General features: G+C 57.5%; 2 protein-coding genes across 3 annotated transcripts; one reads left to right on the top strand and one right to left on the bottom strand.

Annotated features, from left to right (window-relative positions):
- SLC15A3 (solute carrier family 15 member 3) lies at window positions 1–12,409 on the top strand. Its single transcript, XM_065881616.1, has 8 exons — window positions 1–619; window positions 4,179–4,468; window positions 6,304–6,451; window positions 7,898–8,008; window positions 8,734–8,902; window positions 10,364–10,522; window positions 11,530–11,685; window positions 12,166–12,409. Exons 1-8 carry the CDS (start codon window positions 62–64, stop codon window positions 12,318–12,320), a joined length of 1,746 nt encoding a protein of 581 aa, XP_065737688.1. The 5' UTR covers window positions 1–61; the 3' UTR covers window positions 12,321–12,409.
- TMEM132A (transmembrane protein 132A) lies at window positions 12,378–24,621 on the bottom strand. Of its 2 annotated transcripts, none has more exons than XM_065881615.1 (11): window positions 24,380–24,621; window positions 21,717–21,931; window positions 21,302–21,520; window positions 20,212–20,543; window positions 18,370–18,519; window positions 17,138–17,333; window positions 16,910–17,053; window positions 15,645–15,847; window positions 14,613–14,889; window positions 14,076–14,267; window positions 12,378–13,658 (listed from the first exon to the last, which is right to left on the bottom strand). In XM_065881615.1, exons 1-11 carry the CDS (start codon window positions 24,477–24,479, stop codon window positions 12,618–12,620), a joined length of 3,069 nt encoding a protein of 1,022 aa, XP_065737687.1. In that variant the 5' UTR covers window positions 24,480–24,621; the 3' UTR covers window positions 12,378–12,617. The 2 variants fall into 2 exon arrangements, with proteins under 2 accessions (XP_065737687.1, XP_065737686.1); XM_065881614.1 differs by having other exon boundaries at window positions 12,618–13,658; window positions 17,138–17,336; window positions 24,380–24,479.
- Between the last annotated feature and the right edge of the window lie 3 nt (window positions 24,622–24,624).

Raw genomic sequence — 24,624 nt, 5'->3', positions numbered from 1 at the left:
GGGGGAGGGCCGGAGGGCTGCGGACAGGGTGGGGGTCTGAGAAGCGCAGCGGGGGCCCAGGATGCCCGGGCTGCGCGCCCCAGTGGAGCCCCGAGAGTCTGGGGAGCGCCGGCCGCTGCTGGAGCGCAGGCCGCGGGAGCCCCGACGGTGGTGGCGGGCGGCGGTGGCCGCAGTGCTGCTCGTGGAGATGCTGGAGCGCGCCGCCTTCTTCGGCGTCGCGGGCAACCTGGTGCTCTACCTGAACAGCGCCGACTTCCACTGGACGGGCGAGCAGGCGTCCCGCGCCGCGCTGGTCTTCCTGGGCGCCTCCTACCTGCTGGCGCCCGTGGGCGGCTGGCTGGCCGACGTATACCTGGGCCGCCACCGCGCCATCGCGCTCAGCCTCCTGCTCTACCTGGCCGCCTCCGGCCTGCTGGCCGCCACCGCCTTCCTCGACGGCCGCAGGTCCTTCTGCGGCGAGATGCTCTCCCTGCCGCTGGGGCCCGCCTGCCCCTCGCACGGCTGCCTGCACACCTCGCCCACCCCCTACTGCGCCCCCACCCTCTACGCGGTGTTGCTGCTGCTCGCCCTGGCCGCCAGCTCCGTCAGGAGCAACCTCACCTCTTTCGGTGCCGACCAGGTGAGTGACAAGGGGGCCCGCCCCGTCGGGAGGCCCGGGGCGTGTGGAGGGAAAGCGATGGACCCGGGAGTCAAGAGGCCCTGGCTGCCAGCCAGCGTGACCCCTCTCTGGGCCCAGTTTCTTTATTTGAAAGACGCTGTGGGGTTGGGGGTGCGGACCCCTACAACAAAAACGATGGCACAATAGTGATAGCCATAGTTGGCCTTTGACTATGTGCCACTTTCAGTGTTTTAACTCATTTCGTCCTCTTAACTACTTAGAAGGTAGGTAGTATTTTTATGTCCATTTTATGGAGTAGGACACTGGAGTTTCAGGATGTTTATCGGCCTGGCTGAGGTCTCATAGACAGCAGGTCGAAGAGCAGGTTAGGGTAGCTGCACATCAGGCCCCACACCTTGGGCCCCATCTTTGTGTGTTGTAGGGATCTAGAGGCAGGCGGGAGCCTCTTCCTGCCAGCTGTGCCGGAGGTTGAGTCAGGCCCATGTGTTCAGATCCCAGCTCTGCCACTCACCAGCCAGAGGCACCTGGGCCAATACCTTAACTTCTGTGCCTTTTTCTGTACACTTTTGGACAGAACATGGCACATAGGAGAAATTCAATAGATATTTGTTAAATGAATGAGTAAATACTGTGTAATAACATGGCTATATTTTGATAGCTCTACTCAGTGGGCTATTAGACAGTAATTTTTAAAAATATGTAACGTGACTTGAACAAAACCACATACAGTGTTAGTGAGCAAAAGCAATGCGAAATTGCCTCCAGAGTATGAGTGCAGCCGCGTGAAAAGAGCAGGTGTCAACAGAGGGGGAACTGGAAAAAATTGTGACAGTAGTGTGACCAGGTGCCACTGGACTAGTACTTTTTCCCTAATTGCTTTAAAATGTTCTTTAATTGCATGTATTGCAATCAGAAAGGGGACATTTTGGAAGGAATATTGCATCCAGCTGGCATCCACGATGCGGCATCCAACACAATCTCCGGAGTCCTTACCAAGGAGTGACTCATCCAGCCTGTTCGGATTCCTTTGATGATGGGGGATTCAGTGCCCCCAGGACAGCCCCGTCCATTTCTCAGCCACCACTGACCTTCCTGCAGACCAGGAGACCCCCAATATCTGCCAGTGGGGATCTCTCACCCAATATCTGCCAGTGGGGATCTCTCACCCAATATCTGCCAGTGGGGATCTCTCAGCTTCCCTTAATTCTGCTCTTTCATTGACATCCCACTCCGCCCCCAGGTGCCCTTGACTTCACTGACCTCCAGAGGGCCTCAGCCATCTAATGCCTCCTGTCTGTCCCTCCTCTTGTGGCAGAACTGGTCTCTCAGAGGCTCGGCCACTGGGTAGCATGGACTCTGGGTGGGGCCAGGCCAGGCTGGAAGGCTGCCTGGGGGTCTGGCCTGATCCCTAGGACAGTTCAGAAACACTAAAATGATTTGAGACAGGGATGGAATCATTAGATTAGATTTTTTTTTAATTCTTTTCTTTTTTTTTAAACCCCACATTTGTTTATTTATTTTTATTTTTTGGCTGTGTTGGGTCTTCGTTTCTGTGCGAGGGCTTTCTCTAGTTGTGGCAAGCGGGGGCCACTCTTCATCGCGGTGCGCGGGCCTCTCACTATCGCGGCCTCTCTTGTTGCGGAGCACAGGCTCCAGACGCGCAGGCTCAGTAGTTGTGGCTCACGGGCCTAGTTGCTCCGCGGCATGTGGGATCTTCCCAGACCAGGGCTCGAACCCGTGTCCCCTGCATTAGCAGGCAGATTCTCAACCACTGAGCCACCAGGGAAGCCCCATTAGATTAGATTTGAGTTCTTTAAAATGGCTCTGGTTACAGGGTAGGCAGTGGATGGGGGTAACACGAGTGGGCACACCAGAGCAGCGAGGGGGATGCTGCAGAATTCGGGGGGGGCAGTCAGATGGGGAGTGCAGGTGGGAGGGGGTGGCACCATCTGGCGGACAGCCATACCCAGGAACTGAGTGTTTAACACACTTGCTGATTTCAGAAAGGGCCATCCATCATTCTCGACAAAATGGCTGTTTATTTTGGGAGAGCTCATTTATATCCTGAACGGGCTGCCTGGTCCTCCCCTTAGAGTTGCAATTGTCATATTCATTTATATCCAATTAATAAATGGAGTGCCTGCTCATAATGGGACTTATTCAATTTTCTGCTTGAAAGTCTACAGCAAGGATTTTCAGTGGGTGAGAATTCTCAGTGAGTGGACAGGCCCCTCCCTCCTCATCCCCAAGAGGACCCCTCAGAATCTCCAAGGGGATGCAGTTTTAAGCGCACCTGTGTGGACTAAAAGTTTACATTTGGAAAATGAACAAAATACCTAGTTACTTTTTTCCTAATGCAACTACAGAAATTAAAGCTTGATAAAATCTTAACTAATGGATATATGTATCTCTGGGTGGAAGGAGAATAATGGATTCTGAGATCTGGGGAGTTATTGAAACGGTGATGGGGTACAGAATCATTTATCTAAAAAGGTGACCTCCAGACATCACTGCTTTCAAAAAGTACAGATGCCCGGGCCCTGCCCCAGATCTGCTGAGTCAGAATCTGGGACCAGGGTCTAGGAGAGGTACCGGCAGCCAGTGCAGTTGATCCAAGCCAGCAGACCGGAAGGGGGCCTGGGGCCTGGCTGTTGCAGATTGATCCAAATCCTGGGTAAAGATTTTCAGCCCTACTGCCCTTGCTGGGGGACCCAAATTTTTTTTTTTCCATCAGGCCAGAACCCGCTCCTGGGGCCATGTCTGGGACCACTTCTGCTTTCCCTGATTATGCCAACTTTGTCTGACTGGGAGGCAAGTTGTGGTGGGAGCACAATGGAAAACTCCATTTGCATCTTCAAACTGCAGAGGAAATTTTCAATTAGACTTTAACTGTTCTTTCAGCAATATGCACAAATCATATTTAATAATGTGGACCAGACCTAAGACCTTGACTGGCGTTTTTCTGACTATGAAGGTGACGCCCAGTCTGGATTGCTCAAAGACAAAGGGATAAATCAGCTAGAAATGAACAAAGTGGCACCAGAGACATCTGTTGTGTGTACCGGCTGGTGACAATATAAAAGCAATGTGTGGGCTTCCCTGGTGGCACAGTGGTTGAGAGTCCGCCTGCCGATGCGGGGGACGCGGGCTTGTGCCCCGGTCCGGGAAGATCCCACATGCCGCGGAGCGGCTGGGCCCGTGAGCCATGGCCGCTGACCCTGCGCGTCCGGAGCCTGTGCTCCGCAACAGGAGAGGCCGCAACAGTGAGAGGCCCACGTACCGCAAAAAGAAAAAGAAAAAGAAAAAAGCAATGTGTGTCAAGGGCAGGAAGAAACAGCTGTGTCAAAATGTCCTGATCATTAACAGGTGACTCCCAAGAGAAGGGTTTATTCATTCATTCAACAAATATTATTGAGCATCTATTTAGTGATCAGGGTGAGGAGAGTGCCAGAACACCCACCCACTGATCCAAGAAGTGTCTCTGTGGGAAAGGGGGTGCAGGCACGCGGCAGGGTGCCCTCACACCTCCTTGGGCCTCACTCTCACCCTTGCCCGGCAGGTGATGGATCTTGGCCGCCATGCCAACCGCCGCTTCTTCAACTGGTTTTATTGGAGCATTAACGTGGGTGCCGTGCTGTCGTTGCTGGTGCTCGCCTTTATCCAACAGAACATCAGCTTCCTGCTGGGCTACAGCATCATCGTGGGCTGCGTGGGCCTGGCCTTCTTCATCTTCCTCTTTGCCACCCCCAGCTTCATTACCAAGCCCCCCACAGGCAGCCAAGTGTCCTCCATGCTCAAACTCGCTCTCCAAAACTGCTGTCCCAGGCGGTGGCGCCGACACTCTGCCAGGTAAGGGGAGGGCTCTGGGTGAAGGGGCCACGTGATCCAGTTTAAAGACGTTCTGGATCAGCTCCAGTGGTAGCCCTTTATGAGGACCAGCTCCCCAGTGGGCTAGAGCTGCCCGCCATGACTGAGGCTGCTGACAGAGGTCAGGGTGACGGTGGTGGTATTGGCAGTGCACTAACTGTAGAAAGCATGAGGATGCTATGGTCTTGACAGTGACGGTGGCGATACAGATAGGGATGGTGGTGTTACTAGCGACAATGAAGATAAATGCTGGCAATGGTGATAACCATGGCAGTAGAGTGGTGTTTATGAAGACGATCTACCAGTGAAGGTTGTTGGGCTAGCAGTCTACGCTACCTGGGTATTAAGTATAAGAAAGGCTAAGATGTCAGCCAAACTGGCTCCCTTTCCCATTAGCTGGCATTCAAGGGAGGAAGGTTCTGAATGGCCTTGCATGTGCACAATGGCTTCCTTTTGCCCCTCTCTTCCCTGAGTTAATTGCCTACTTATGCTAAGCAAACCTGTCTCCAGACCTTGGACCCAGTTACAGCTCCTGTCAGTGGGATCTAGACGGAAAAGGTATAGAACATGCTTTCCCCCAACCTGGTGCATTGCTGTAAGGTTTTGTTTGAATGGTCCATTGCTGCCTAACTGACTACCCCAGAACTTAATGGCTTAAGCAACCACCTTTTGTTACCCCTCAAAATCTTGTGGGTAACGGCTCAGCCGGACAGTTCTGCTTCTTATGATACCACGGCGGGCTGCAGTCACTGAGGACTTGAAAGGGCTAGAACATCCAAGACGGCTCACTTTCCCGGCCGGCAGTCGATGTTGTCTGTCGACGAGGACACCTCGGCTCCCCTTCGTGTGGCCTTGCCCCCCAGGTGGCCGGAGCCTCTCCCGGCAAGGTATCTGGGCTGCTAGAGGAGGGAGCATTCCAAGAGGGAATGTTCCAGAGGGCAAGAAGTGGAAGCTGTCGGTCCCTTGAAGGCCTTTCGGAGGTTTGGAGTCCCAAAGCATCACTTCCTCCTCCTTCTGTTGGTCAGTGCAGTCAGAGCCCAGCTCAGATTCAAGGGCAGGGCAGCTAAAATCCACCTGTTAGTGGAAGAACAACGTCACAGACGGTGGGGAGAAGCTGACGGTGGCTGTCACACCACACCGGTATCGTCCCTTTCGGAATCTCAAAGGATGAGGCAAGGCTCTTGGGCAAGTAGGGATTAGAAGCCTCTCAGGACAAAGGGCAAAGGGTAAATGTCTCCTGATAATGTTCCCTCCACCCCTACTGCTCCATCCCTTGTTCTGTAGGGAGAGGGCTCCCATGTTGCCTGTTGAGGAGGATGGACTTGGAGAGCGCACTGGGGGGACTGGAGTGTCTCAAATTGTGACAGCCTCTCTCTCTGAGTCAGGCGCGGACTGGGGCTTCCCTGGCTCCCATGGCACACCAACACTACAAGCCAAAAACTCCCCCAAGACTCTGCTCGCCATAGCCTCTGCTCTTCCTTACCCCAGGACCCGAGGCCACAGCTTAGGATGGTCTTGATCGCCAACTCTGCCACACGGATGACAGTGATAGTATTGACAGTGGCAGAAAAATAATGGTGATAGAATGAGAACCCCACGGAGGGGATGGCTTTGGTGATGGTGATGATGGCAAAAGGGATGCCGATGGTGGAGCGGAGGACATGAGGGTGGCGATTTCTGAGATGATGTCTGTGATAGGTGGTGATAGGGGAGTGGGATTAAAGTAGCGGATGATGGGGGAGGTGGGAAGGCGGCCACGGTGGTGGTGACGGGTGATGGTAGCAGCCATTTTATCTGCTGCCTCTAAGGCCCCTCAGAGACCCTCCAGGCGCCCAGCTGCTGCCTGATCAGAGGTCTCCCCAGGCTGGCCCTTCCCCGCAAGAGGACATCGCCAACTTCCGGGTGCTGGTGAAGATCTTGCCCGTCATGGTGACCTTGGTGCCCTACTGGATGGTATACTTCCAGGTCAGCACCCCCGCCCTTTCGCTCTGTGGGGACTCGCTCCCCAGGCCCCTCACTGGTCTCATCTCTCATGGTAGATGCTCAGGGTATGTGGAAAGGGGGACGGGCTCACAAAGTGAACTGCTACCACGTAGCAGCTGGGGTGGCGCCTGGCGCTAAGCCGTCCCAATAATTACACTCCGGGTGGTAGAGCACAAGGAACTCTGGAGACGGGTCTGAGGCCCAGTGACTGAATAAGTCACCCCATCTCTCCGGGCCTCAGTTTCCTGTTAGACTAGAGGCTCTAACAGTTCTGCAGCATTCAGACTCTCCGACTTGGCAACGGAGGCCCAGAGAAGGTGTGTTGGTTGCCCGAGGCCCCACAGCAAGTTAGGGGCAAGCTTCGTCCCCCGAGTGCTTTGCAACAGTGGCTCCCCACCCTGGCCACGCCTCAGAATCCCCTGCAGCGCTTTTAAAAAATACATATTCCCAGGTCCCACCGCAGACCACTGAAAGAGAATTGCTGGAGGAGTCTCCAGTGTAATAAACTTCTCAGGTGATGCTGACCCTTAGCCAGGTCTGAAAACCGCTGCTTCCCGCCCACTCCCCAAGGGGAAGGTTACTGTAGTGAATGTGTGTGCGGTGTGTGGAGGGTGGGCAGCAGCCTAACCCCGGCCTCTAATCCCCAGTCCACAAGGTCACTGCCTCCCACACACGCTCTGCAGGAACCTTGTTGCGAGCTGCAGAGGGTGAGGGTCATGCAGGGCCAGCCTGCTACTTGGGGGTGGCACAAAGGCAGAAGGTGTCTATGATGGGACGTGTGTGCCCATGGTTGATCCCTAGTCGTACCAGTTGTCAGAATACTGACATCCTTCCATACCAGTCAGCAAACAGCTGCTGCCCTGAGCAACCCAAGTACCCTCCTCTGGCCCCAGGCCCTCCTGCAGGATTCTCCCAGAGCCCCCTCCCTCACACAGCAGCTAATGGGATAACGGCCGGCATGGCGGGGAGCCCTGGAGCCTGCCTCTGCTGCTGTCCAGGGCCATTCTGGCGGGTCAGTGCCTACGCAGTCCCCGGTCGTGTCAACCTGTGGGGCTCAGCTTGGCCTCAGTGTCAGATGAGCGCTCCCTGCGGGGACAGCCATGCATTATCTTCCCCATGTCAACAAATATTTATCCACACTTACTCCGTGCCAGGCCCTGGAGACAAGAATGTGAGCCAGACCAGCTGGGCCTGGGCTCTGGAGCAAAGCTTCACGCACAGCCCTCAGGCCTGGGAACAGAGCAAAGGAAACTCCCGGGGAGGGAGCGGGGTGGGAAGGTCACTTTCCCCCTGAAGCGGGGCGAGGGGACAACTGCCCGGCTGCCCTGTGCTACTGCGGAGGAATGCCTGCCTTGGAGCTGGGAGCATCCTGGGATGGAAATGAGGCGGCCATCTCTGTTCCAGCCTCACCTCCAGCTCTCTCGGCAGATGCAGTCCACCTATGTCCTGCAAGGTCTTCACCTCCAAATCCCGGACATCTTCCCAGACTACCCTGCCAACAGATCCGCGGCTCTGAGGGCCCAGGGCAGTGGCTACAAGGTAAAAGACACACATGTGATCAGCCCCCACTTCAGGCCGGGCTGGGGGCTTCCTCTAAGAAAAGGAGGAAATGAAGCTGTCGCCACACTCCCGTCCCCCAGCGGCACGGCATCCTCGGGATACAGGAAACGCACCTGGAGGCCCAGACATCCTGCCAAAAGGCTCAGGTGCATACAAGACTTCAGGTCAGCTTCACTCCCACCCACTGCTGCTCTGATGCAGCCTCACGGCCCAGTTTGCACCCGGCCCTCAGGTCAGGCACATTCGGGGCATTCCCAGCTCTACCTTGCTCCCTCCCTCTGTGAGGCTCCTGGATGCTCAGATCTCTGCCTTTCACCAGGACTTACCAAACCAGTTCCTTGGCATTTCAGAGACTCTTAAAATCAAAGACCTTCAGAGCTGGCAGATAAATGACATACTTGCTACTAGACCTCCCTTCCTTGCCCATGGCAGGCATCACTAATCTATCATGGCATTCTTTCATGCTGAGCCCATGAACATTCCAGGCAGCCACTACCAACCGACAGAAGTTGAAGGAACCTATTTGCCATCCCTGATCTAATCCATCCCCTAGTTACACAGCCGAGGAGCGTGTATTCAGGGGAGGGGAAAGGACTGACTCTGGGTCACCCAGGGACAGTCTGGATGGAGTCCAGGTCTCCGGACTCCAGCCCAGAGCTCCTTCTGCTCTGCTAGCCTGCCTCTCTTGGTTCCTTCTTTCCCAGATCCCAGAAGCCTGGCTCCTCCTGGCCAACGTCGTGGTGTTGCTGATCCTGGTGCCTGTGAAGGACCACCTGCTCGATCCTTTACTGCTGCGCTGCAAGCTGCTTCCCTCGGCTCTGCAGAAGATGGCGCTGGGGATGTTCTTTGGTTTCACCTCGGTCGTTGTGGCAGGTATGTCGGCCTGAGTGGAGGGCCTTGGGGAGGGGGCTGGCCTTTGTCTGGGGCTGGGGGGAGGCTGGCTCCACCAGGGGCCGATGCTGAAGCTGTGGGCCTGGGCCAAGTACACCCTCCACCCGTGGGTGCCAGTCTTGGCTTCTGGAAGGTGTGAGCTGAAAGAGACCCTCCTCCTTGAGTCCAGCCTCCCCTCGTTTTGACAGATGAGGGAACTCGGGCCAAGAGAGGAAAAAAAGATTTTCCCCGGTGGGATGTAAGCTTTCTGAAGGCAGGGGATTTTTTTTCTTTTTTATTCACTGCTGTGAATAATGCACATGGGTGCTCAAAAAATGTGTTGAATGCATTTTCCAAAGACACACAGCCATTTAGCAGTTGGGGGACATTTTTCCAAAAGTATCTATTATTTATTCTCTTCCCTCTTCCATTTCAAAAGGATCTGAAGCCTCTCATAAGAAAGAAGCTCTGGTAAAGAAGCCTTGCATGCTACTGCACAAACCTCAGCCCTTTTCACTTTGCGACTTAATGATCCTGAAGTTACTTAGTGTCTTTGAGCTTCATCTTTAAAATGGGGAGAGTAATTCATTCAGACCCTGTGCAGAGGCCAGGCTCCACCCTCATGGAATGTGGTCTAGCAGGAGTGTTGTGAGGATTAAACAAGATGAAGTCAGTAAAGCACCCAGCACCATGCCTGGAACACAAGTAGGAGCCAGAGGAATTAAAACTCAATAAGCAGTATTGTGTTGCAAGTATGAAAACCATACTAGATTCTTTTTCAGCTACATGCTTTCGTGCATTTTGTCCTATTTCATCCTCACAATAATCCTGGGGTTTTGATTCCTACTTCTTGCATAAGGGAACTGGGTCTCAGAGAGGTTAAGTGATCGGCCCAAGATCACACAGCTAGCCAGTGGCAGGACCAGGATTGGAACCCAAGTCACCTAATTCCATATCTGGTGTTCATTCCACTAGAGCACAGCTGTCTCCTAAGCAATGAAGGGGAAGGAGATAAACTAAACTTGAAAGCCAGGTTAGAAACGCTATTGTAATACTTGACGCTGCAGTAGAGGAGGCATATGATATCATGGGAACGGGGCTGGCTTTGAAACTAGACACGCTGGGGAGCAAATACAGCCCCAGTTACTTATCAGCTGTGTGACTCAGGGCTGATTGCTTAACCTAAACTTCTCTTTCTTACTTATAAGAATGCATATTAAATGCCTCGCCTATAACAGGCTCTCGGTTAACGAGAGCTGTTACGGTTATTGAGTGCAAAACCTAGTTCTGAGCTTCCTAGCAGCCAAGGCAAAAAGGGAAGGGATGGAGGGCCAGTGTTCTTTTCCTTACATGCTGCCTAATCAATGACTGGCTACTTAGTGAATACCCACTACATGCCAAGCTCTGTCATGGGGCTAAGCTGCCTACAGTGGGCCTGACTGTAGCCCCTCTCCCCACCACCAGGAGTCCTGGAGATGGAGCGCTTAGAGTACATCGGTCACAACCAGACGGTGTCCCAGCAGATTGGGCAGAACACATATTATGCAGCACCACTGTCCATCTGGTGGCAGACCCCTCAGTACCTGCTCATCGGGATCAGTGAGATTTTTGCCAGCATCCCAGGTATCCTGGACCCCTCCCCTGCTCTCGCATGGGTGATGGGCTCTGCCTGGTGGTACCTCGAAGTCAGAGGTCTCACGGGCACAGCCTCTGGAGCTTGTCTGCACGGAGGAAGGCAGGGTTTTCTGAGCGGGGCTGCAATCACCCCGTGGGGACTTATCAGCACTGGTTTGTGGAAGGTACTGCGACAGGCAGTGGGGATTAGAGGTGAAAAAGACATTCCCCATACCACCTGTCCCCACAGTCCCCCTGGTGCCATGTTCCCCACCCTCTGTGACTTTGCGGTTGCTGTTCCCTCTGCCTTCCCATTTCCCAGATTGGAAGTGAACTCCCATTTCCCCTTCAATTCCCAGTCTAACTGCCCTCTCCTCCATGAGGCCCTCTCCAAGGCCTCTGGGCAAAGGGGTTCCTCTCTGTCTTCCCTTTGTCCATGTGGCCCGGGGCAGAGGGAATGGGGCGGGGGAGACACTGGGAGATTTCTGAGGTTGAATCAAAATGATTTGATGATGGGGCTTCCCTGGTGGCGCAGTGGTTGAGAGTCCGCCTGCCGATGCAGGGGACGCGGATTCGTGCCCCGGTCCGGGAAGATCCCACATGCCGCGGAGCGGCTGGGCCCGTGAGCCATGGCCGCTGAGCCTGCGCGTCTGGAGCCGGTGCTCCACAACGGGAGAGGCCACGACAGTGAGAGGCCCGCGTACCGCCAAAAAAAAAAAAAAAAAAAAAAGATTTGATGATGATGCTGAAGGTGGGCAGAGAGGGTGGGCAAGAGAGAGGATGAGGACGGGGCTTCTGTCACTGAAATGGGAGGCCCAGGAGGAAGGGGAAGAGGGGTGACGGAGCAGTGTGGGAGCATCCAGGTGGAGGTGTTCAGGGGGGATGAGCAGGGCAGAGGCAAGGGGTCACCCAGGGGAAGCCAGGAGGGAGGCTTGGCTGGGGGAGGGGAGGGCTGTGGCCCAGCAGGCTCTGCGCCTCCACCAGCCCCTTGGGTCGTCCTTCCTCCCTCTCTGCAGGCCTGGAGTTTGCATACTCAGAGGCCCCGCGTTCCATGCAAGGCGCCATGATGGGCATCTTCTTCTGCCTGTCTGGGGTGGGCTCGCTGTTAGGCTCCAGCCTGGTGGCACTACTGTCACTGCCGGGGGGCTGGCTGCACTGCCCGGAGGATTCTGGTGAGTGTGGGGGGCCTCCCCGGGAATGGGACATGGGTGGAGAGCGACTTGGAAAGGTGATGCCAACTGCCAAGTGCTTTGACCCCAGGCAGATGGAAATGGCACGCTAGACTCAGTACGGGGCACTCGCCCAAACCTGGCCCAGCGCCCACAGCGTGGTCCTGTCCTGAGCCTCAGGTACCCTAACCGTCCAAAAGGAATCAGTGAACTCAGGAGACCTCCAAGGCACCTTCCTGCTTCCGGAACTCTGCCATTCTGGCTAAGGGTCACCTCTCTCTGTGGTACTTATGTTTTAAGCCCCTGAAAGAACAGCAAGCTACCAGGGCATTGTAGACGCCACAGGAGACACCCAGGGCAGCCCGATGCTAGTGGGCTATCTGCCCTGTGTTTTCAGACCCCACCCGCTGCCCACTTTGGCTTCAGCTGCCATCGCTGGGGGAGCCCCGCCCTGACCCGAATGCCAACCCCTCCTTTCCCCAGGGAACATCAACAAATGTCGGATGGACCTCTATTTCTTCCTGCTGGCCGGCATTCAGGCTGCCACAGCCTTGCTGTATATCGGGATCGCTGGTCGCTATGAGAGGGTGGCCCAGGGCCCAGCCTCCCAAAGCTGTCCCAGGAGGGACAGTGGATGAACACGGCCGCCACTCCCCGCTTGCCTCTCTCCCCCAACAGACAGCCGCAGGCCCAGATGGGGTTTCCTTCTCAGTTTATTCTGTACCCAACGTTAGGATGAAATGGTTCTCATAAATATGGGCCATGAGCCCTTCCTCACGACCATGGTCCATGACAAGGGGCAGGGCAGAGGGGGCCTGGGTGGGAGTCCTTGCGAGGGACCAGGCAGGGGACTCGCATCAACAAGCACCAGAGGATGAACAGGAGGCTGCCCAGGCTAGAGGCCGACGGCGCCGGGCCAGGCAGGCCGGGAAGGGTCAGGAGCTGCCCCGGATCCGCTCCATGTAGCTGCGCAGCTCCTCGGGGTCCTTCAGCCCCATGTCCTCACACACCCAACGGATGTCCTCCTCGCCTGCCACCAGGATGGACTGCACGGCAGGGGCCCCCCCGGACTCCTCGGGCAGCTGGGCTGGGGGTGCTGGCGCAAACGTCACAAACTCTACTCGCTTCCGCCGCCCCCCCGCTTCCTTCCTGGCCAGGGTGCTCGAGGAGCTGGGGGTGCCCCCGGCAGGGGCCTGGGCCAGGGTCAGGGCCTCCCCTCCTCCCCCACTCTCGCAGGGGCAGCCCCCCTCCCCCTTGGGCAGGCCAGAGGACTGCCGATCCAGCTGGCGGCTCAGGTCCTCCTGGTCAGTGCCCAGCCAGACCCAGTTGTGGGGCTGGGGGGCGGCAGGGGCGGCAGCACTGTCAGGGGGCTCCTTGCGCTGGTAGCGCAGCATGAAGACCACACCGTTGACCAGGAAGATGAGGATGGCCAGACAGAAGATGCCCAGCAGGGCGTACATGCCCAGCTCTAGTTCGGTGACCCGCTGCGGGGCGGGGACCATCTCCTCGTCGTCTTCCGCCTCCTCCCTAGCTTCTGCCTTCTCCTTCCCGGCCTCCTCTGCTGCCTGCTCAAACTTGCGCCTCACATCCCCGCCGCCCCCCACACTGCCTGCCGCCCGCCGTTCTCCACCCACGCTGGCCTCTGGGGCAGCTGAGCTCTGAGCGGGGCTGGATGGGAGGGCAGGGGCTGGGGTGGGAGCGGGGGACAGCCCTAGCCAGGCGGTGCCAGAGGCCAGGGGCACACGGTGGCGGCCCCGGCGGCAGGGCTCAGGCGGGTGCAGAGCCACATGCAGGGGCAGCCCCTTGACGCCCGCCCCACTCACCACCACCCCGAGTTGGGCGCCCCGCTCATAGGCTGGTAGCACAGTGCCGGGCTCCTCGGCCGAGACGGACAGTCCCAGGTCACGGTGGTTGTAGAGCTCAGCGGGGGCCAGGGTGTGGTCAGAGAAGGACAGCCATAGGGAGAGGGCCACCTCCTGTCGGGCACACAGACACAGGCAGAGACACGCCAGGGCACGCACGCATGCACACAGAGACCACTCCCACAGAGACAGGCCACACGGAGGAGGAGAGACCAGAGAGAAAACAGACACAGGCAGAGGGACAAAACACGGGGAGAGAGGGGACATGTGTCAATCACCTGTCTTCCACTCAGCCCCGGGGTCTGAGTCATCGGGAGGGTCCTCAGTTAGAGCCATCTAATAACCTCCCACTGCCACACTCCAGCCAGTCACTGCTTGATCACCTCCAGCCGCAGAGAGCTCACTACCTTACAGGGAGTCAGTCCTCATCCCGAAAACCCTAAGGTGAAGGGTGGAGGTACCTCCCATCCCCCTGTTATCAACCCCCAGCTGGAGATGTTGATCTCATCCCCCTGACCCCCCAGCTGTCACCTGCTTTGGGGCAGGAAGGGCTGACTGTGCCCAGCACGTGGCTGTGACCTCCCCGGGGTGGGCAGTGCCCCGGCTTAGGGCCAGTGAGATGCCCATCACTGGCTGCACCCCCAGCTCCAGCACCGAGACCTTGTCATCCGTCACAGCCAGCACCTGCTCCCCCAGGATGGAGTCAGACAGCGGGGAGCGCACCTGAGGGTGAGAGGGAGTTGGAAGTGTGTGGCGGGGCCCTCGTACACAGACAGCTTCCGCCCTCTGAGAACCCAGCACCCTTACAAAGGGATCTGGTTTGTGCTCCCAGCATCTGCACAGGCTTTCCCACCCGTAGCACCTCAAGACCTGGCTCCCACATACCCAACCTCAGCCCTTCATACTTTGAGGACTTCCTCCGTTACACGGGCCGCCCTATTCTGACCCAATCCCCAACCCCCCTGGGTTCATACCTCCCCAGGTACACCCTGGGCCTTCCGACACTCTTCACACCTGCCCATTAACATTATGGGAGTCACCTACACCCTTTTCAGGCCGTCTGCTCACCTCGATGGAGGTGACGCCGGGCTCCCGGCCCACCAGGACGCGGCCTCCCTCCAGCGAGGCGACACTCGGGTCCTGCACGCGGGCGTGCGGCGCCACGAGGTGGGACACGTCCAGCAGCCAGTCGGGGCCGAGCAGGTGGGTGAGGCGGCGGCCGCCGTCCAGCGGGTGGGCCGCGAAAGGGACGAGGAAGCGCACGCCGGCGCGCTGGTACTGCAGGCGGCAGCCGCGGACGCGCCGCTCGGCCTCCTCCGCCCTTGCCTCCTCGGGCTCCAGCACCCTGCGGGGAGCGGCGGCCCGGGGGCGGGGCGTCAGCGCGGGCCCCGCCCCTAGCCGGCCGAGGGCCCCGCCCAAGGGAGGCCCCCGGCTCCTAGTGGGCGCGCGTTCCCCAAGCCCCGCTCGCAGCCGCACCTCCGTGGTCAGGTCCTTCCACCCGCAGGCGCCGCGCCCCAGTCCCATTCCTGACTGGTGCCTTTGCCTATGCATCGAGCCGCTCTCGCCCTCCTCTTACTCCTAATTGGAACTCTGGTTATGCGTGACGAGACCCTCTCTTATGGGGGAGACCCACGGTGCTCACTCTCTGGAGGACCTGGGAGCTCAGATTCCAGAGGCCTGAGGCCACCTCGTCCTTGCGCTCTGGTGGGATCCCCTCAATATTTACTAAGTGCCATCTTAGGCTCTGAGGACACAGCAGGGAACAAAACAGACAAAATCCCCTCCTTCAAGGGCTTACATTCTAGGGAAGGAGTGTGGAGGGTAGTCAGACCACAAACAAGATCAATCAGATCACGTGGTATGTTAGAAAGTGATACGTACTATAGAGAAATAAGGCAGGGAAGGAGGAGAGGAGTGGAGGTCGGCAATCGCAAACAGCGGTCAGAAGCTGGGTGATGATGGGCGGGCAGGGGGAGAAGCAACCGCAGGCAATGGGGCAGTTTTTCAGACCCCAGCTCGGGCTTATGGCTGTGTCCCCTGCACCCTCAGTCCCAGAGCGACTTCGCCAAGGCCTGCCAGCTTCCCCAGGGCTCCACCTACCCTTCCGCTGGGCCAGGCACCCTCCAGCCTCGGACCTGCTCAAGGGTGGTGTCGGTGAGTTCGATGTGCAGGGGCAGAAGCGGGGCCCACACGGTCAGCCGCAGCGAGGCCCGCAGCCGGCGCCACCAGAAGTCCACCCGCACCCCCCGAGCACCCCGGCTCTCCTTGCCAGCCACAAACACAGTGTCACAGGCCTCGGACACCTGTGGGAGGGCAGAAGACGGGGGGGTGGGCTCAGCCACCCGGGACAGGTATGGACCGGGGGGGCATCTCTTGACCCCCATACCGTAAGAAAGGGGTACGGTTGAAATTCATTCTGTATCTTTCTGTAATGCGTGTCCTCAGATTAAGATTTCCCCATGCGGTCAAGATCCATTCCCCTGGCAGGAACGGCCCTTCCCTGCGTTCACCTGGGGCTCAGTTGGGGGAACTGGCTATTTGCACAGGACAAAATCTTTCTCCTGGCAGAGGGTTTGAATCCACAACTCTGGCTCCTCGTTAGTGCTGGCCCCTGGCTTTGGTGCCGGAGCCACCAGGTACGAGTGGGTAGGCAGAGGCTGAGGGCAAGGCAGACCTATCCCTCCGTGAACCCTCAGGTAGGAACCACTGACACAGAGGCAAAGTGCTGGCACAGGTAGCCAAAGACACCTCCACTCAGGCAGCCAGAATTTAGGAAATGCAGGCCCTGGGCTGCCCCTCTTAGGGGAATTCAAAATGGGGAATGTTGCCCTGCCTTTTTTTTTTAACCTCATGGGTCATTATGAAAGGCTCCAATAATAATAGTTGTCTTTACTTGTACCATTCGATAATGATTATATTGTATTAGGATTATGACAGCAGCCCCTGCTCTCTGCTGGATACTGTCTCAGGGTGCTTTTAATTCTTACAACATCCCTAAAATAGATTCCCATTTTAAAGCTTGGGAAACGGAGGCTCAGAGAGGTTGAGACGTGTCCACAATCACACAGCTAGCTGATAAACAAAGATGGGTTTCAAATGAAAACATTCCCACCATAAAGTACATGCTCTTAACTCTCCCACGTCAGTTCATTTGCCAGTGCAGTAAGAACATGAAAGTGCCTAAGTTGGGGGTTTGGGGGTTGCACAGCTCCCACTTGACTCTGGAGAGAGTTGGTGGGACCAAAGCTGTGGTTCCCCTCATGAGGTTACTGGTGTCAAGAAGAAGCTGTTCTCTTCGGGACCTGAGTGGGGAAGGAGGAACGCTGTGTGCGCCACGTGTACACAAACGCATACGTGCCACTCACCTGCAGGACCTGTGTGTTGGCTGACTCGCAGCCGATGTGCTCTGTCACCTCCACCAGAGCTCCGCCACTGTCCACGGTGACAAGGCGCACAGGGACGTGCCGCGGCACTCCAGTCAACGGCGCCGTGTTCACCAGCTCCTCAGCCTGGGGGTGCAGGAGGAGCTCAGCCCCAAGCTCTTCACCTCACTTGGCCCCCAGCCTGGCTGGGAAGAGCTGGGGACCCCTTACCTTGGCCAGTGGGACGAGGGCTCTTATGTCCCGCTCCGACACCAGGATCTCCCACACCATTTTGTCCTTCTCCGCTTCGGGGGCCTGGCCTGGGTACTCCAGCTGCCATGTGACAGGGCGAGTGACTGCCACGCCCCCACTAGTGCCATTCTCCACCAAAAAGTCCACCCACAGGAACTCGGACAGTTCAAGGGGGCTGCTGGCCAGAAGAGAGAGAATCTGAGTGCTTGAGAGCGGCCAGGCACTGTTGTGAGCACTTCCTGTATTCATGAGGTAGGTCCTACGATTATCCCCATTTTACAGATGAGGAAACTGAGGTCTGGAGGTTATGTAACTCGCCCAAGGTCACACAGCAAAAAGTGGTAGGGCTGGGATTAAACCCAAGCATCCTGGCTCCAGAGCCCAAGTTCTTATCCACTCAAGATCCATGGAGCCACTTTACCAACCCCTAGAATGCTTGCTGGCTCTCCTGCCTTCCTGGGCCCCCTGCACTCAGGCCTCTGTCTTCCACAGCCATTGGGGTGGCATGAAGCACCAATGTCAATTTCGACCAAGTAGGAAGATTCACTTCCCAGTCCCAGAACTGCCACTTGACACCCTGAATAATAAATTACCTCACGGAACCAGCCTAGACGCTTGCTGGGTGGTACCTTATTTTCACAAACCCTAAGGGATGCATCATTATTCCCATTTCACAAGTGAGGAAACAGAGGCTCTGGTGGGGTAGGGCGGGGGCGTGCTTAACTGGCTTGCCCAAGTTATTTATCCAAAAAGTGTCAGAACTAGGATTCAAACAGGGGCTACAAAGCACATGGCCTTGACCCAGACTCAGGGCATGAATAAGAAGAGTTCATAAATGTCAAGAACTGCAACTGGGCTTTTGGGGGAACATTAATGGCCGGGAGAAAAGGGACCCATCTGCTGGTAGTGGGAGGCAGGGTAGCGGCAGTGAGGGTTGTGACTGGGCGGCCAGGATAGATTGTCATCATCTGGATTAAGACTCACAGACACTCACTGTACCTGGCACGTACCTGGGGATGGGGAAATAGTAGCTGAATGAACGAAAGATATATCTGCGTTGTGCTGCTTTCTCGAAGGAGTCTGCTCTTGTGCCTGCCTACATGGGAATATGGGGGCCGGCAGCCCCCTCCCCTCGGGCCCCCTAGATCTGCCCACTAGCACTCTAGTACCGTCCCTCCCCGCTCTACCCTTCGTGGGAGGGAAGTACCCACCTGGAGTCTGGCCCCGCGGGCCTGTCCTGGTGGCAGGTGATGAGCGTGGTGTGGTGCTTGGAGCCCTTGAAGCGGTCCAGCTTGGCAGTCCAGAGGGCTGGCTGGGCTGGGCGGGCAGCTGTCACATGCAGCCCCTTCTTTACCTTGATCCTGGGGAAGGGGACACAGGTCCAGTTTGTCAGGGGGGTGCTGAAGTGTGGACTGGATCAGAGCGGGAAGATAAGGGACTCCAGTGTGAATCTCCTCCTCGCCATCCTCTGACCCAGAAGGACCTCATCTCATTGCAGGTCCTGCCACACAGCTCTCCCCCATTCAAAGACCACTTACGACTCCCCACTGCCCACAAGGTCAAGTCTTAGCCTGGCATCCGAGGCCCTCCAGGTTCCGGTCCAGCTTCTTTGGCTGTGACATCTCTCCACGCACTCTTAGCTTTAGCTGCACCCGAAGTACACGAGCACGATGCCCTTCACGCCTCTACGCCTTTGCTCAGGCTGTACCTTCAGCCTGGTCTGCCCTTCCTTCCTTCACCTGCTCATTCTTCAAGTGTCCAGCAACACAGATACCACTTCCTTTAGAAAGCTCTCCCTGTGGCAGGATGAATTTCCCCTGCCTCCATCCCCCTAAGCCCAGCCCCTGCAGCACTTTGTACCTTCATCAGAGCATATAATCCAGTCCCTGCCCATCCACTCCCCTTCCCTACCACTAGGGGTCCCTTAGTGCCAGAGGGGGATGGGGCCTTGCTCTTTTCTGAAGGTCCAGAGTGGAGACACAGGGCATATTTCAAGTGTCTAGGGAGATCTAACGATGATATGAGTGAGAGAGGAGGGCGTGAGAGACAGGGAGATGCGACGGGCACCTGTGAGACACAGGGATGGGACACACACAGACCCGATTATGGGGTAGGCAAGTCACGCTCTGCAAAACCTTGGCAGTAGTAAGATTGGGGTGGGGGGGACTTCCCTGGTGGCGCAGTGGTTAAGAATCTGCCTGCCAATGCAGGGACACGGGTTCGAGCCCTGGTCTGGGAAGATCCCGCATGCCACGGAGCAACTAAGCCCGTGTGTCACAACTACTGAGCCTGCTCTCTAGAGCCCCATGAGCCACAACTACTGAGCCTGCGCACCACAACTACTGAAGCCTGCGCACCTAGAGCCCGTGCTCCGCAACAAGAGAAGCCACCTCAACGAGAAGCCCGCGCACCGCAACGAAGAGTAGCCCCCGCTCACCACAACTAGAGAAAGCCCGCACACAGCAACAAAGACCCAACGCTGCCAAAAATTAATTAATTAATTTAAAAAAAAAAAAAAAAGATTGGGGTGGGGGATGGCTGGGGGTGGGGCACTTCCTGAAGAAACGGACACAAAAGTGGGGCCTTCCTATGGGGAGGAGCCAGCTCTGTCCAAAGGCTAAGGACCCATGGTGAGGGTGGTAAGAGGGAAAAGACGCAGATGAATGGGACTAGGGCAAATACCTCTGCGGGGCATCCGAGCATTAACCACTCCCAGGCACTGCACTTTCCAGTTTTTAAGCCCTCTCCAGTTTCCCCTCCCTGGAGCCGCAACTGCCCTGTGGGTAACGTTAGCCCACTGGACAAAGGAGTCTCAGGGAAGCACCAGGGGAGGGGAGCTTCCTCCTTCTGATTCCAAGTACAGGGCCGTGCCCAGTCGCCGGGTCCTGCCTGCTGCCAGGGCAATCACAGTGCTTGGCCTGGAGTGGGTATGGCGGACCCATGTTTTGCAGAGGTCAAGGATTCCACTGAAGACCCCAAGAGGAAGAGGTACCTGCGCAGTCTTCCTGCAGAGGTTCCGGCCTCTGACCCGCCCCCAGGGGCCCAGTGCTCACCGCAGGGTCAGGACGCTGGCTGTGAAATTGTGTTGAAGCAGGAGGGTGGCACTGAAGAGCTGGCCGGGCCGCACGGGCATGTCAGGCACCCGCAGAGTCACTGCCTCATCCAGGGGCACCTCTTGGTACTGTGGGGGGTCCACGGGGCGCAGCTCCACGTCGCCCACTGGGAGGGCCTGCTCTCCAGGGTCCTCCTCCCTGCCGGGGCCACAGCCCCCAGGGCCCTTGGCTGCCGGCTCCAGTGTGTAGGCCAGCTCGGCCCGCGTGGCCGAACCCTGGGAGAACCAGTGGGAGGGGAACTCCAGCTCCACCACACAGGCGCCCAGGGACGGCTGCAAAGACACAACGGCCATGGTCAGCGTGGTGGGGGAGGGGAGTCCCAGCACCCAGGGCGGGAAACCCAGAGCTGCAGGGGTCCCTGAGAGCAGGGCCAGCGCGGGCCACAGGCGCATGCCACGTGACACAGCCAACTGGCAACGCGACCGAGGCTAGGTCTCAGAACGCGTCCACTGGCCGTTCTTCCACCTTTGGGAGCAGTCTCATTCCACAGGGAACCAACCCCAACGCCTGCCCCTAATCATGCTCCAGGACGGCCCTGACGAGCACTCAGAATCCTCAGGCTTCTCAGAATCCCACAGCCCACAGAACACCTCTCTCCAGTGGAATCCTGTGCTAGACTGCAAAAGAGCAGAAATTCCAATAATAAAAGAAATGCGAACAATAATACAACACTCACTGAGGGATTGCTCTCGTGCCAGGCACTGGGCCAAAAGCTATTCTTGCACCCATCTCATTTATTCTCCATTCCAACTCAATATGAGGTAAAAATTGTTATCATCGCATTTTACTGATGAGGAAACTGAGCCTCAGAGAGGTTACGTTACTTGCCCAAAGTCACATACAATGGACTGAACTCCTTAAGGGGGCCTAAATAAGAGGGACCCGCGAAAGCCAGCAGAGCAGGAATGGAGTCAGGTGGTCCGTGACCTCCAAACCTCCCAGGAGTGGTGAGCCCTCTCTTCCCTACTCCGGGACCACGCTCTGGTGGACACAGCAGCAGGGCCAGCCCAGGTGCGGCCCTCACACTCACCTGGAAGCGGCAGGCTTGGTGAGCAGTGCCTGCAGGGTGTGTGGCGTGGAGCCGGGCACAAGGCAGGCTGCCAGGCCCCGGGGGCCAATCCTGCCCTTTGAGGTGGAAGAGGACGCGGGCGTGGGGCTCCGCTGGAGTCACAGCCGCTTCCACTGACACGGCCCGCACGTCCCACGGGACTGGTCGTTGGTGTGGCTCAGTGACCCGAGGGGGGACCACCTGGAGGAAAAACGGGGGTGCTCAACAAAGCAAGGGGTGGGGAGAAGCAAAAACTCAGGCTGGCAGGAGAGAGCCTTTATGGGCCTCCTTTTCCCCCCCTCTGGAAAATGGGGAGCTCAGCTAGGGCTGAGCGACACACAGCAGACCTTGGCTCTGAGTCCGGTTAGCCCAGGAGACTCTGGTGGCCCCTCCTTACCTGCTGAGTGGCGAAGGGTGGGTAGGAGGCCCGGAGAAGTGGCTGGGCCCTGGGCCAGGGCTGCAGGAGCAGAAAGGTCTCAGATCGGGAGGCCAGAGAGGAGTTGGCAGGTGGATAGTGGCCCACCTGCTGCACACGGAAGTGCTCGGGGGCATCCAGGAGCTCCAGGGCCGCCGGCAGGTAGACTGGGTCCAGGGGGTCCTGGTCACAGTCCACTGAAGAGGGAGAAGGGGGAGGGATGGTGACAGCTTTAAGGCAGGCAGGGGCTGAACTCAGCTTTGTCCCGGGGCACAGCAGTGGTGGGCGATGGAGGAAGAAAAGGGTTGTAAATGTCCCATCCTCCCAGGGTGTCGGGGGGAGTCTCCCCATTTCACAGATGAGGTAACTGGGACCAGGATTTGAATCTACACCCAGGACTGACTGCCAGCTTCTGAGTCATTCCTTCTTCTGCCTTCCACAGACCCAGGCCTTCCTCATGCCAGTAGAACCTTCCCAATGTGTCCTCCTCCCCCATTCCTGCCCCTTACCTACCTGCCTCTGACACCAAGGCATTTGTGGGGTACAGACCTCCCCAGACAGGGTCTATGTAGTAAAAGATGGTGATGAGGTGAGCTTTGTAGAAGTAGAGACCCTTTCTCAGCCCCTGGGTCCTCGGCCAGACTTGGCTGGGCATCTACTCCCCCTCCCTCTGCATCATCACCACGGCAACCTTGCACTGGTTTCCCGAACTTGCTGCCTTCTACCCCATCCCAACTGGGTATTGGAGTGCAAGTCTACAATGGGGGAGGGAGGCGGGAACCATAAGCCTGGGGAGAGAGTCAAAGTATTCAACCAACAGGCAGAAGGGCAAAGGACCCCTAAGACCATATTTGGTTTGTATCAACTGACTGTTAGTTAGCCCTAAAAATAATAGTTAACATTTTTTGACAGAAAGCTATATGTTGGCTACTATTTTAAATACTTTACACGTATTAACTCTTTCGGGTTTTGTAATAGCTCTGAGAACTAGGTTCTATTAATATTAATCCCATTTTATGGTTGTAGAAAATGAAGCTGAGAGGTTCAGGGACTTGCCTGGGGTCCCACAGCAGGAACGTGATGGAGCTGGGAGTCAGAGCCCAGGCACCAACCGTTACACACCCTGCCTCTCCACCCTCCACCTCTCTCCACCCTGGGCTGCTTTCCCACCGTGCACCCTGTGGGCTTCATTCCCTAGAGTGTGGGTCTCTCCTCCCCTGCTGGGCAGCGCCTCCCTCCAGGGTCAAGAGTCAGTCACCTTCTTAAGGAAGCCCCCCTTGATTGCTTGCCCTCCCACCAGTCCCCTCAGTCTTCTGCACCCCTGAATTAGTTATCTTCCTGTCTGTCAGCTGGGGGCCTTGTCTTACTCATCCCAGCATCCCCCATCCCTGGAGAGGATGTTCTGGGAGTCTGGAGACCTGTGTTTAAGTCCTAACTCTTCCTCGATTAGCCTTGGGTCAGTCATTTAACATCCTGGAGCCTCAGTTTCCTCACCTGTAGAACGAGCGAGCATTTAGTGACACGGTGGACAGGGGAGGGCTTTGTAAACTGCGGTGCGCTGTCCGGAGGAGGGATTATTGCTGCTGCATAATAGATGCGACAAGGCTTTCCTCTTCTCTGTGTGAGGGGTTATTAGGGCTCCTGCTGGATCCCCTGGGGAGGGGAGCAGGTGGCTGAAAGCAGCCCTAGAGCCAGTTCACTCTCAGCCCCACTGCTGGGCTGGGGGACTTGATGGTTTCAACCTCCTTCCGGGCCCTCCCCAGCAAGGATCATGTGGCCGAGAAGCTCCACTCCCCGCGACCCCCGCCCCCAAGTGTAACAGGTGAGTGACTATGGCTCCCTGGGGGCAGACCCTGGCTTCTGGTCCTTCTCCTACTCCATACTCCACTGCCTGGATAATTACAAGATGCTCTGTGGCCTGACTCCCACGGACTCGCATCACTCAGAGCTCAGCTCTCTGGTGGGGGGAGGGGGCAGAGAATGCCTCGCTCTCTGTGGCATCATCCTCCACCTAGCAGCCTCAGCCCACGACAAGGGCAGTCGGCCTCCCACGCAGGGGCACAGGGGAGGCGCTGCCCCTTCCTCCAGTGATCCCCATACTCCCGAAGGCACCGATGAAGTAATTCCAAGGTCAAAGAGCTCCTTGGGGCAGGGGGAAGGTGGCTGCGGATCTCGCAGGTCCTGGGCAAAGGGGCTGCTTCCCGTTCCGTGGGGGCTGGGTTGATGGTTGCGGGGAGGAGGCCAGGAGCCACGGGGCTACAGCTCTCTGTACCGCAGATTAGGGAGCTGGTGCGTGCGGGACAGGGGGCAGCCAGGTTAGACGTCGCGACTGGAAGGGAAACTCGTGGAAGGTGCGGGGACACGGCGAGGATGGGGGGAAGACGGTGAGAGCCCGGGGACCCCGCTGGCCTTGGGTCAGGAAGAAGTTGCCAGGTTACGCAAGTGAGGAAAGCCAGAGGCGCGAGGCTGGGGGCCAGATCCCAGGGGAAAGACCTCTCCAACCCTCAGGGCACGCTGCGGGGCGACCCGGCTAGGGGTTTAGTCCCAGAACTCGCGGGTTCCCGGCTCCCGAGCATCCCTCGCGCTCGGCCTCTGCTCGGGCCCGGCTGCCCCTCGCCCCGCCCCGCCCCTCCCCTCCCGCTGACCTCTCACGACGTCCAGGACGAGGGCCACCAGCAGGCAGAGACAGGGGCCGCAGGGCCCCCGGGGAGCCGCTGCCACGCGCCCCGCCATCCAGACGTTCATCCTTCCCACTCAAGGGCGGGACTAGGCGGGCGGTTCAGGTGGCCGCGGTCCTCCCGGCATCTCCCGGCCCGACCGGGCCGGCTGGGTCCCCGCCGCCCCCCAATCCGCGGGCCCGCCCGCCCCGCGGCTGCAGTTCCCAGACAAT

Source organism: Phocoena phocoena, chromosome 8 (assembly GCF_963924675.1).
Source record: "Phocoena phocoena chromosome 8, mPhoPho1.1, whole genome shotgun sequence".
Lineage (NCBI taxonomy): Eukaryota > Metazoa > Chordata > Mammalia > Artiodactyla > Phocoenidae > Phocoena > Phocoena phocoena.
Note: the sequence above shows the minus strand (reverse complement) of the source record. Positions and strands in the feature narration are given on the sequence as shown.